Source organism: Bos grunniens, chromosome 1, assembly GCF_055505025.1.
Source record: "Bos grunniens cultivar Pamir isolate PY7600 chromosome 1, Bosgru_T2T1.0, whole genome shotgun sequence".
In the NCBI taxonomy this organism is placed as follows: Eukaryota; Metazoa; Chordata; class Mammalia; order Artiodactyla; family Bovidae; genus Bos; species Bos grunniens.
Window position 1 is genome coordinate 48,278,905 of NC_141165.1, and position 13,596 is coordinate 48,292,500.

Sequence of the window (13,596 nt, forward strand, 5' to 3'; positions counted from 1 at the left end):
AGTTCATCCTCTGGGTTGCTTATTTCAAACTATTGTATTTCTAATACTCATTATCTCATATTGATTATTTTTAATAACCATTTTTCATATTTAACTTCTAAAAATCTTCCCCTATCTTTGAATATGTTATTATACTTATATTCTTGCTCAGTCTGTTTTCTCTGGATGAAGTTACTTTCTTTGTTGTTATTCTGTTATTTTTAAGAACACCTCAGAGTTCTTAAAAATTTGCCTTGTGGATTTCTGTTTTATTTCCTTGCAACATTCAGCTACTTTGGCTAGTAATTTTAATCTAAGGGTAGGGGTAAAAGTCTAGGCTCTAGCTTGTGCTTATCCAGATTAATTGTTCAGCTGTGGCCTCAGTCAACCACTTTTTCCCCATAGTGTCCTCCTCCTTTTTAAAAAACAACCCAAAACAAAGCAAAGCCAAACAACCACCCACTACCCATCACCCACATACACAAAACTCCCAATACTGTTCTCCCAAACAACCCCTCACTGTTGCAGTTGCCTTGGTTCTTTGAGTGTTGTGGAGCTGGGTGGATCTACCCAGGGGCCTTCCCAGGTGGTGCAGTGGTAAAGAATCTGCCCGCCAGTGCAGGAGATGCAAGAGATGTGGGTTCGATCACTGGGTTGGGAAGATTCCCTCAAGTAGGAACTGGCAACCCACTCTAGTATTCTTGCCTGAAAAATTCCGTGGACAGAGGAGCCTGGTGGGCTATAGTCCAAAGTATGGGAATTTTGTGATGTGAATGCATGGGAAGAGTTCATTACTTCATTTGTGAGAAAAAGGGGTTTCTCCATAGGAGGTTTTGTTTAGGTTGTAGTTTGTTATAGTATTTGCTACCACTTTCCGTGTGGTATAGCTTTGACAAATAACAGAGGGAATTAAACTGGAGTATAGTAGTATGCCATGGATTTTAAGAAGAGAATTGACATGATCAAGCTTAATTTTACAAAGATCTTGCTGTCTTATGGAGAAGGAATTGACATAGGGCAAGGCAGGGGTCATTGAGACCCATTAAGAAGCTTTGCAATAATCTGAGAGAGAAAAGATGATGGCCTAAAATAAGACATAGTTGTGAAGATAGAAAGAAGTGGTTAACACTAAATGATAATTAAGGATGTTGGATAGCCAGGACCTTGTGTTTGATTATATTTGTTTATATTTGGTAGCGAAGGAAAGGGACATGTGTCAAGGAAGATGCTTAGTTTTCTTTCAGACATGTCATTCAAAATGTGTTTTTCCTAAAATCATTTAATTTAAGGAATTCTTTGAAAACATAATGAAACAATAGCTAGCCAATCTTTCTTTCTTTTTAAAGAATAGTTTCTTATCCTTGATTCCAAAATACAAATAACTCCGAAAACTGAGAGATTTTCCCTAAGTTTGTGATAAAGTCAGTTGACAGCAAAACCTACCCTTAAATGAAGCTGTGTATCGTCTTTGTTTATCCCACTTTGTGTGGATATTCATATTTTTTTCAGAATTATTGATATGTATGATGATGAGATGCTGCTTCAAGTATTGCTGTCAGTGTTTTATGACATACACCGTATGTACCTTATTACTTTTCTTAAAACCCAATATATTCTTTGTTTGTTTGTTTTTCTTATTTTGTTATTTTTCTTATTTTTAAACTTTAGTGCTCAATTTATTAAATTCATATTCAACAAAACATTGAAGAAAACTTGAACATATAAACAATGCCAAATTTGATTAAACTGGCTTAAACATAAATACCAGTTAAAAATTTAGTATAGTGGATCCTTTTGAACATTTCAAATAGTAGATAAAACATACATAAATCTAATGAGTGTAAAGCATATCCTTATACCAAAACAGAGTACCAGAAAAGTCCAAAATATTCTGATGAAACATGTCTAGCCTTGGTGGTTTCAGATAATAAATTATGGACTTCTACTTTGAATCTGAGCATTTTTGTTCTCTTATACTGCATTATTTTCCAATAAGAACCATAGTGTGACAATGTACCTATGGGGAAAAATGAAATAGATGTGAATTATATAGTATAAATATACTTCACCCTAACATAGATTGCTGAGTTCAGGAACAAAGCAATGTGTATAGTATGCTTCTCTTTGGGTTGAAAAGAAAAAAAGAGGAGAAGCACACAGACACACACAGAAGTATGCACACACATGCATAGACTGTCTTTGGAAGGACAAATAAATAGCTAATATCAGTGATTGAGAACTAGGGGTGAGTGACAGGAAGATTTAATTTTGTTGTAGTATGTATACACACACACACACACACACACACAAACACATTACACTGTCAGATGTTTTACTGTGTGTATTTTTATTTTTGTTTAAATTTTAAATTACACAAGTTATAAGTTATATGAAAACTTCCTTGTGAACACTTAAAAATTCATCAGACTTCCAGCTCTAATAAATATATTAATCGTATAATAATAAAAGTAAAAATAATGATGTAGTTACTGGCCTGTTGTGACACGCCTTGTTGCAGTCTATGTCTATCATTTGTCATTAGAACTGTATCCAGAGAATGAGTTTCAGAAACCCTTAAGTTTTAAAATGTTGATTATGTAGCACTGTCAGAAGCAGAAAAGAGAATGGCTAAAGAGGAGTAGTAATCAGTGGACAGTGGCGTTTATTCCCAAGATGCCAGACTGGGCAGTGAGAGGAAACATTGGAAGCCACTTGTATAGTTTTCAAGCAGTTGATCCAAAGGGAAAAGATAGGGAAATTTGAAAAAAGATTATATAACAAGACAAAGGAAACAGAAGTAAATATATTTTTGGCAAAAAAAAATTGGAGACAAAATAAAGAGAAAAGAAATAACATTGGGACCCCTTCAGAGAAAAATAGGTGTGGGGAAAAGATTAAACATCATGAATGCAGTACTGTCATCAGATGTTCCATAATTATTTTCTGCATTGTGGTAGAAGTACAATTTTGTGTTAAAGCAAGTAAGGTATGGTCTTAATAATGGAATTAAAATACTGCTTGATCAGAGTGAGAATAGGGAAAGTCCATTACTCACTAATAAATTAGCATTAACTGAAATGAGGAAAAAGCATCCAACTATTGCCATATTCCACCAAATGTGTATTTAAATTATCTTTGCTACTTGTATAGTTATTTGTGTTTTGTCTCATCAGCTCATTTTTTTTTTTTTAGTGAAAAGCAAGAAATTAAATACTTAAAATAAATATTGTAATATTTGATGTTTGTGTTTTCACTGGTGATTAATTTTTCAATATTATAATTTTAGGTTCTGATTTATAGTGGGTACTAACTTGATAAAATTAATGGCAGGAAAAAATTTAAGATTTAGTGTCTTTAGTTATGCACTGATAAATATTATTTTTGTGCATATTCCTTGTATAAAAATGCACCTATTGATAGATGGGCATTTGATAAAGCAAATATAGTAAAATGTCAATTGTAGATGGTAGATAAAATGTCAAATCTAGATGGTAGATAGAATCTGTATGTTTGAACATTTTTGTAATAAATGTTAAAAAAATAAACTCGAATGAAAAAGCTAATGTAAAATAAAGATAGTGTACAAATAGTAAAATGATAATCTTTGATTTTTTTTTTGTTCTCCACTGACTTTGAAAAATCTGAAACATTTTACTAGATGAATATAAATTTTAGTGTTAATACTACTATTAAATATAAATAAATTATCTGTTCCTAAGGAAATTGTTCTGTCCTTAAAAATGGGGTTATTATGAACATTAGGAAAGATATATGAAAAAGTTATAGGGGTTTGTAAAATATTTTTGAGGTAAACATAAATTATAGCAGACGAGGGTTTAACAACTATTTTAAACTTTTATTCTTCTGTTTTAGGGAATCTGGAAACATCAAAGCTGGATTAGAACATCTGGTAAGTTCTAATTTTCTCTTGAACATTTGCATCATCTTTGATATCTGCATTCTAAATGAACACTTTTGAATGAGCTTTGAATACCTTGTATTGAGAAAGTCAACCATTTCCCAAAGGGTCAGCTTACTGTTATTATGTGAAGGCACTTACATTTTCATTTATCTTATCATTTCAAGGGAATTAAAATTTTTTTAAATTACTTTTTTTTTTTTGATGTAGAGATGAAATAAAATAGATGACAATCCTTGGATTGATGATTGCTTTAATTATAAACAAAAATGTTTGGTGTAGAATTTTTGGCATATCTTGATCTGACAAAAACAAGCTTGTGTGTTAAGAAAAAAACAATCAAATATTGCATGCATAAATGTGGTATGTTTTATCAATTTAACAGCTTTGAAAGAAGTGCACAGCTTTGTTTTTCCTAATGTCTTTGCTTTATGAATAATGCATTGGTTTAAACTACATTCAGTTTTAGAATATAAAATAATTGAGATGCAAAATTTTCGGTTTCAGTAAACATTTTTAAAGCACAAGTGAAATTCCAGCTGACTTAACATTAAAATCTGTCCATTGATCAAAAAGTTGGAAAACTGCTGTGTTATACCAGGTCCAAAATTCATTGAGCTCACCACATTGAGTGTTCATTACAACATTAAGTAGTTCATTTAAACAGAGCATTATAAAGTCATGCTCTGGTTTCTGGTCAGATCCAAATGTTGAATAATTAATGATAGAGATTCTTTTGTAAATACTATCTAAGTAGTTTTTTCATGCAAGACTTCATTCGTGTATCATATTGTAGCTTTGTTATCTATTAATGTGCTTTTGTTGTGCTCACACAAGAGCAAATAGGAGCAGCTCCATTTTTATTTATAGCAGTTTTAGAGTTGAAAGGATTTTTGGTTTTTCTTTCAATAACTAAAGGAAACTGAGGAAATCTAGACTTTTCAAAGTGATTAAATCATGCTAAAAATTACAGGTTAATTATTAAAAGCAGAACACAATAACCAAGTTAGAAAAATTGAACTATGTATATATTTCCAGATTAGAAGTAAATAAATAACATTGTTATTCTCATTATTAAAAATTATTTCTTGAATCTTCATTTCTCACTTAATAGTACAAGATCTATTTAGGAGATACATATGGACATTACAATAAAAATATTAATCTAAAACATCTAATGCCAGTATCAGTTGGCAGCTTATAACAAGGAAGAATAGCTAACGTAGTGCCAATCTCTTGTAAATTATTATGTAATAAAAAGACTTTATATTTATGTGATTCATATTCATCAGTAAACAAATTAGATTCTAACCTTTGTTTAAATTTTATATTTTTTCATACTAGTATGAATTTATTTTCAGTGACAATTTCTTGCATTTATACTCGACTTGTAATCTTGTGCAACAGTGGTTTTCTGACTGCCCTGGGCTGCCAGGTTTTCTCCCCATAGCAAATAGCACTCCAGGCTTCCACTGCCCACTTTAGCCAGAACAGTGCCCATTTTTAGTTATTTTATATACTTTTAAACTTTTAAAATAAGATTTCATCTAAACAGAGTTCTGCGACTATAGGTATTTTAAAACCTTTGATGAAGTATAGCCACGTGTATTAATTATAGTCAGAAGTAATGGTTTGTTAAATTATTATTTCCCATTCTTGACTCTAAGTTATATTTAGTTTTTATCTGAGTCATATACATCAAATGTATTTCAAAGATAATGCATTTTAGGGATTAGAGAGCCAGGATTAATATAACAGGTAGTGGAAGTAGATGATTTTAATGCATTTTACCTCAGTTATTCAAACTCTATAGCTTAACATTGTAAAATTGACCCACTGACTGAACTATTAACAGCATTATGAATACATAGCATAATATCACATATATACATCTATGTATTGCTTTGTACACTAATAATATTAAGTAAAGTTAATGATATTCTTTATAACTGTCTAAAAGGAAGTAAATGTAAGAATTCATTGAAACCTGTCAATCTAGCAACTCTGGGCTCCTCAGATTTGTTATCTCTCCACTTACCAAATGAACAGCACTTATAGCCCTTACAAGCCCTTCTAGCCCTTGTACTCTTTCTTTGAATTGACTGTATGCCAAATACAGTTAGAAGTACAGATTCTAATAGATTGGTTTAAAAAAAATATATAGTGTAAAAATAAAATGAGAAGAGCATCCCACACATTTAGAATTAGTTTCTTCTATTTATGTAGCCTTCTTCAGCCTTTTTCTTTCCAAATTTACTTGAATTGTCATAGAAAATTAGCATTGTCCTGAGAGAGGGTAAAATCCAGTATAAATTTAAATTTAGTTAAGAAAAATGACATATGAAGTATGTTATATTTACCACAAGGACACATACATGGTTGCACTGTCTGTACTCTGTTTATGGGCTCTTCTTGATATATATAGTATCTGTAACCTGGAAGGGAGAAATCAGTTGTGGATGTATGGAGAGAAGAGTAAGATGGATGGACTTTGTTTCCCTCGGACCTCTTCAGGGGTTGATTCATTTATTTGTCACAATCTCTCAAGCCCTGATTCAGTCTTTATTTCATTATTCCTTTCTATCTGTGTTGCCACCTTTTCCTGTGAACTGTCCAGCGTGTCATTCTTAGCTTAAATTTCTTTTCATATACTCCCCAATACCATTTTATTTATCTTCTCACAAACTTGTCTACCACCCATAAAGACTATATCTGTTTAAAGTTCTAAACACGGCCTTTGAAGGTTGGTGCCTCATGATCCACTGATAATTCTTGCCTGATGATTGAGAAAATGAGATTTTTCCAGCTTTACTATTCCCCTATATTTAGGAGCCAGCGTTCAACTATAAGGTCCCAGGTTTTATGTTTCTAGAAGTTGTATGATCCATTTGCTCGGTGGTAAGTAAAGAATCCACCAGCCAGTGTAGGAAATGTGGGTTCAATCCCTGGGTCAGGAAGATCACCTGGAATAGGAATTGGCAACCCATTCCCACAGTCTTCTTGCCTGGGAAATTCCATGTACAGAGAAGCCTGATGGGTTATAGTCTGGAGGGTCTCTAAGAGTCAGACATGACTGACCACGGATGTGCATTCTACTAATGAGGTGGATGAAACTGGAGCCTATTATACAGAGTGAAGTAAGCCAGAAAGAAAACACCAATACAGTATACTAACGCATATATATGGAATTTAGAAAGATGGTAACGATAACCCTGTAAACGAGACAGCAAAAGAGACACAGATGTATAGAACAGTCTTTTGGACTCTGTGGGAGAGGGAGAGGGTGGGATGATTTGGGAGAATGGCATTGAAACATGTATAATATCACATATGAAACAAATCACCAGTCCAGGTTTGATGCATGATACTGGATGCTTGGGGCTGGTACACTGGGATGACCCAGAGGGATGGGATGGGGAGGGAGGTGGGAGGGGGGTTCGAGATGGGGAACACGTGTATACCTGTGGTGGATTCATGTTGATGTATGGCAAAACCAATACAATATTGTAAAGTAATTAACCTCCAATTAAAATAAATAATTTTATATTAAAAAATTAAAAAAATAAATAAAAGTAAAACAAACCCCCCCCCAAATAAATAAAGAAAAGCCCATCCTTCTTATTTTACTTTTCTTTTTACTGTGAGCAAAGACTCATGAACAGATTATTATCAGTTACTTTTCTTATTTACTTTGTCACTCAGATTGTGCCATATTTGTCCAGAGAGTCCTCTTTCAAGATGATTTCTGGGTCCTTTTGACATACTCTTATTTTTTTTTTTTTTCTAAGCATGTCCTCATTTTCTGATAAACATGTTTGAGGGTCATCTTATACCTTCCTGTCCCACTCCCAGAATCAGCCATTTCTTCAGTATCTCATTTTAAAGGAGAATGGTATTTAGGAGTCAAGGTCTGGACATGTGATGTGCTCATTTTCTTTGGAATTTTCTTACTTCTAGGAACTTTTAGCCCTAGATTAGACAGATAAATAGAGGGAGGGAGGTTAGTACATAGATATTTTTAAGAACATGTGAGTCATAGTGATGCCTCCAATTTCAATCCAAACCGAAGAGTTCTTCCTTGTTCTCCCCCATTTCATATTTGTATTTATGTAAAGTGAGAGTCCAGACTCCTGTTGCACTAATATGTTTACCCATTCGCTCAATCATATAATATACATAAAATAGTTCCAAAATCACTACAACTGTATCTTTTGAAAACAGACTTAATTAAAAGACCTCAAGATTTATTTGCAGTTTTTTCCCCTTGAGTGTAGTTTAATCATTTGAAATATAGTTACATTCATCTGTTCCCATTTATGGGTTTCCCTTGTGGCACAGCTGATAAAGAATCCGCCTACAATGTGGGAGACCTGGGTTCGATCCTTGGGTTGGGAAGATCCCCTGGAGAAGGAAAAGGCTACCTACTCCAGTATTCTGGCCTGGAGAATTCCATGGACTTTATCGTTCATGCGGTTGCAGAGTCAGACACGACTGAACGACTTTCATTTCACTTCACTTCATATTTAATTTTAGGTGCCTTTATTCCCATTCTTGTTGATTTAATTATGCTTGAATATCCGTAAGGTTAGCATGTTTTCAGAAGTCAAAATGTTATATGCTGTGGTATTCTCAGAGAGGTGTTACCCCTTCCTATCTAGCTATTCTCTATTTCTTGTATATAGCAAATTTTATTAATTTCTTGTTTGTAATTCCTATGCTTTTCATAAGATTAAGAATATATCCTGGTGACTCAGACGGTAAAGGATAAGCCTGCAATGTGGGAGACCTCGGTTTGATTCCCAGGTCAGGAAGATCCCTTGGAGAAGGGAATGGCTACCCACTCAAGTATTCTTGCCTAGAAAATCCCATGGACAGAGGAGCTTGGTGGGCTACAGTCTATGGATTGCCAAAGAGTCAGCCACTACTTAGCCACTAAACAGCAACAGCAACTATATGCTTGTATGTATGTATTCCCATTTCCTCTTTCTTATAAAAAGCATATTGTATATATATTTTTTACTGTAATTTGCTCTTTTCACTCATTAGTATATCCTGGAAATTACTCCATAATTGCTTGCATATCATTATATTTACTATGTTTCTTTCTCTGTTTAGCTGTGGCTCATATGTACAATATTCCCCAAGATCTTGCACATTCCAAGCTGTTTTTCTGGAGTCTTGCCACTTGAATGACAACTTGGACTGAACATAAAATCCTTGGCTCACAGTTTTCTTTGATTTTCTTGAAATATTATTCTGCTTTTGATATCTCTGGTTTAGTTAAGTTCAGTTCAGTTGATAAGTCGCGTCTGACTCTTTGCGACCCCATGGACTGCAGCAAGCCAGGCCTCACTGTCCATCAGCAGTTCCCGGAGTTTACTCAAACTCATGTCCATTGAGTCGGTGATGCCATCCAACCATCTCATCCTCTGTCGTCCCCTTCTCCTCCCACCTTCAGTCTTTCTCAGATTCAGATATCCCAGATATCTCTGGTACCAGCCTTATATTTTTACTTTTATGGATTTTTATTTTATTTTTGTTTTTAATTCTCTCAATTGTTTTCCTGGTTTTATTCGATATTTCTTATTAAGTTTTCATTAGAATTTATTCTTTTTTGTATACCTTATAATGTATCCTTCATATCTGAAATATTTCCCCCTTACATTTATGTTTTTATTCTTTGAATATCTGATTCTAGGTTTTCTTTCTATTATTTGTCCGTATGAGTCTTGTGCTTTGTAATTGGTTTTAAGGGGAGAATTTTCATCTTTTGTAATGTTTTAATCTGGTGACTGTGTCAGGGTGATTTTGATTTCTTTCCCTTCCTTTCCCTCCCTCCCTCTCTCCCTCCCTTCCTTCCCTTTAAAAATCCTATATGTTTTGTAGACAGGGCTCCTGGTTTAAGGGTGCCCTCTTCTGCAGTATATACTGTGCTTAGTCACTCAGTCATGGCTGACTCTTTGCGACCCCATGGACTGTAAGCCCACCAGGCTCCTCTGTCCATGGAATTCTCCAGCCAGGAATAGTAGAGTGGGTTGCCATGCCCTCCTCCAGGGGATCTTGCCAACCCAGGGACTGAACCCAGGTCTCCTGCATTGTAGGTATACTCTTTACTGTCTGAGCTACCAGGGAAGACCTTCCACAATATATTGAAGCATCATTCCCTAACAGATGATGATGGCAGGGAGGAAGGGGTTGGCATGTCTTGTTTCTCTTTAGCATTTTGTTTCTTACTACTTTCTTCCATGTTTTCTATTTACCTGATTTTCTCCCAGAAGCAATGCTTCCTCAGGCTGCCTCTTCTGGTTTCACTCATTTTCAACCCTCTTTGCTCTAGCTAGAGCTCTGGTAACACCAGCTCCTAGGCCTGTGTTCACTATTTTGGCATTTTAGGGTTGCACTTTTTTTTTCCCTGGGGATGATTTTTGTTTTTATTTCCATTTATGTATTAAACTTAAAGCTATTATCAGGACGATGGCAAGGGGAGGTGTCTTAGAAAACTTTTGCCTCAAAAGAGAAATTTATAATGAAAAATGTCAGAAATCAATGTTTAATAGGCCTTGAATCGTATGCAGTCCCCTGCAGTCCTCCTAGAGTGATCAGAATGGTCAGCAGAATTGAATACAAAACATCTCAGAGTTCAGTGTGAATATCTACTCAGAGACTTAGAGAAAATCATTGCTTATAATGTCATGCTTAGTTAGATTTTATAATGAACTTAAAGAAATAGTACTTTTTATTTGATGAAAAATCATACACAAATTAAAGACTTTCTGATGTGACCCCAGTTTGTATCTGTTAACACAGTAGGGTTGAAGGAATGGAGGTGGGGGTTATTAGATGGTGATGTTGCTTCTGACTCTGAGTTCTCTGTTATATCAAAGGTAGCTGACTCCCTATTTTTCTACCTCTTGTGTTTTTAACTTCTGGATAATATAGTGAGTTGTAGCTCTTATTGAAATACTCAGTAGGGCTAAAATATTTTCTTTTTAGAGTGTTTTTAATACAGTCAAGTAGCTGACAGTAACATACATTTTTATTGTTACAATTATAAAAGTGTGCAAGAGATAGAATCTTGTCATGTGATTATAGTATAGCTATTATTGTTTTTTATTAGCAATCTATACAAATAATGCTATCCTTTCCTCTTGGGAGAGGGCTTAAGATCTGAATATATTGGGTTGAGCTAAATGAAAAATTGTCACTTCTTTTTAAGGTCAGAATAGTTTTGGGGGTTGTTTCTGACTTGAAAGAAGGACTGCTGTGCCATGTCTCCTTGGGCAGAGAATGAAGTGAATTATCCTGATCAGTATGATACTTCTAAAGCTTCCCTTGTTCTCTTTTCTGAAAAGTCAAATAACTGGAGATACGTAGGAGTCGGAGAACATGACCTAGGTCAGTGCCCCTCCATCTTTAATGTGCATATGAGTCTCCTGTAGATACTATTTAAACTCTGGATCTGGGGTGGGGCTTAAGAGTCCGCATTTAGCAAGCTCCCAAGTGAGGCTAATGCTGCTGGTCCAGAAAACAGCAGAAAGAAAAGTACATTCAAAGACATTGACTTGAAAGACAAGTGAGCAGGGAACAAGGCCCTTGAATCAGATGAAAAATCTAGATATATCCCCCATATAGTCATGAGTATGATTCTGCAACCTATGAATGATTGGGAGAGACAGACACTCCATGGGTTTACACAGGGCCAAAATTTCATCATCTTTCTACTCTGTGAGAGTCGCAGAGGGCCAATTTTTTTTTTCTTTATTTGGGTTCTGGATATTAGGTTGTATATTTCAGAGCTAGAGCTGGGCACCAGAACTAATAATACCTTGTTCAACTCTAGGTGGAAGGTTAAATAAGTGATGATAAATCTTTTAGTAAAATGGGTTATAAGTATTTACAACTTTAAGTGGGATTTGCTTTCTATTAATAGTTGAATAGCAAAAGAACTCTGGAGCCATACCTGTGGGTTTTTTCTCCCCACAGAGGTCTCATTTATGCTTCTTATATTGTATAACATTTGAGAGTGATGACCTACTTGTCCTTGTGGTCAGGCAACACAGTCTGGCCATTTTAAGTGTTGAAAAGCAACTGTCATTAATAGCTTGTTTAGCCCATCAGTGGTTTGTAGACTGTAGTTGCTGCTTGCCAGAAATGTAGGCAGGCCCATTGCTATTACATGCTCATCGATAGTACTACATTCTAGTAAAAGCCCTTTTCTCTCTGTTTTAGGCTATTTTGCATAGAACTTGTAAATAAAATGGATGTATTTCAGTTCACAGTTTAATAATTTTATTTAACAGAAGCATAAACACAGTTAACACATTATCATACTTTTGAGGATGCAGGCAGAGGTTTTGAAACCTCTTCTAAAGCAGAGGTTATGAACCCTGCTCATCCTTTGTTACATTTTAAAATACCTGTCTTATTTTAATGTTTCACCACTGTGTTTTGAAAACGTTTTTGACATTTGTCTAAATGAGTTTGAGAACATAATTATCTCACAATGCACCTATGTTACTCATACACCATATATATTTATTAAACACTGATGTAAAATATCTATTACCTCATATACTATTTAAGGACTTCAATGTAGTAAATCCCTTTCCTCCCAGCATTTTAATATTTTTTTTCACCTAAGCCAATATATATTTGAAGTGTAGGGTACTTGTGTGTGTTAAAACAGATGCTTTCCTTAAACTGTGATTGTGAGGTAAAACAGCATGAAGTTTTTCTTCTTTCTGGAAGATCAGTTCCATAAATTTTTCTCTCTTTCCTTTTAACAAATAAGTGTGTCCTATGAATATATGCAAATTAAAATACCTTTAAATATGGATTAAATGTTAATATCATGTTACTATCATGATTTCTTACAAGTCCTAAATCTGGGAATCAGCTCACATTTCAGTCAGAAGCAGTACCTTGCCAGTGATCCATTTCTCTGAAACATTTTGATCAGTTACAAGTTTATTAAAAATTGTTTCTGAAGTAAATGATTAAAAAATATTACCTGATTATCCAAACAGCATGAACCTGAGCCCTTTTTCTGAGTCTGCCTTGAGCCTACCCTTACTCTGTCTCGTCTCTTCCAAGAAAAATCTGTCGGTTGTTGTTGCATTTTTAAGACACAGTGGTTTTGTGGGAAATGGTAGCCAGTTAGCTTAAAAAAAAAAAAAAAAAAAAAAGAACAGATGACAATATGTCATGTAATTTTAATGATACTACTAGTAGTCTCAGATTTATATTTAACCTAGATAAAATTTATTTTCTTACCTTTATGCATGTGTGCTTATTAAAGCTTTCTAAAGTAGAACCAAATATTTTAAGTGCATTAAATAACTCCTGCTTCCCATTATTCAAGAGTCTGAAAGTCAGGCTTTTTTGAAACCACAAGAGTAACTGAATATTGTATTTGGATATTTTTAATATTTTAGTTATAGACACCATAGTTTCTGTCTCATTGTAGAGAACCCCACAAGGTACCTGTTAGTTATTTTATGCTTTTTCAGGATCTAAGGTCTGTAACTGCAGAAAGAGAACTAATAGCAGAGGTAACAGGGCTGCTTTTTATTTCTCCAGTCAAAGCATTAGGAATTAAGATGGAGAATGCCTTTGCCACAGTGGTATCTTTGGCCACACTCATTACCATTTGTCAAGTATTCGTAGCATCTTTATTTAATTTTGACATACATAGCCTG

General features: G+C 34.4%; 1 protein-coding gene across 3 annotated transcripts in view; it reads left to right on the forward strand.

The window, feature by feature from the left end:
* The window catches only part of RSRC1 (arginine and serine rich coiled-coil 1), a 440,840-nt gene that overhangs the window by 184,188 nt on the left and 243,056 nt on the right, over window positions 1–13,596 (forward strand). For all 3 annotated transcript variants that reach the window (XM_086392028.1, XM_086392034.1, XM_086392044.1), the window contains exon 5: window positions 3,853–3,889. In XM_086392028.1, the coding sequence (XP_086248154.1) occupies window positions 3,853–3,889 (37 nt within the window). The remainder of the gene's footprint in view (window positions 1–3,852; window positions 3,890–13,596) is intronic.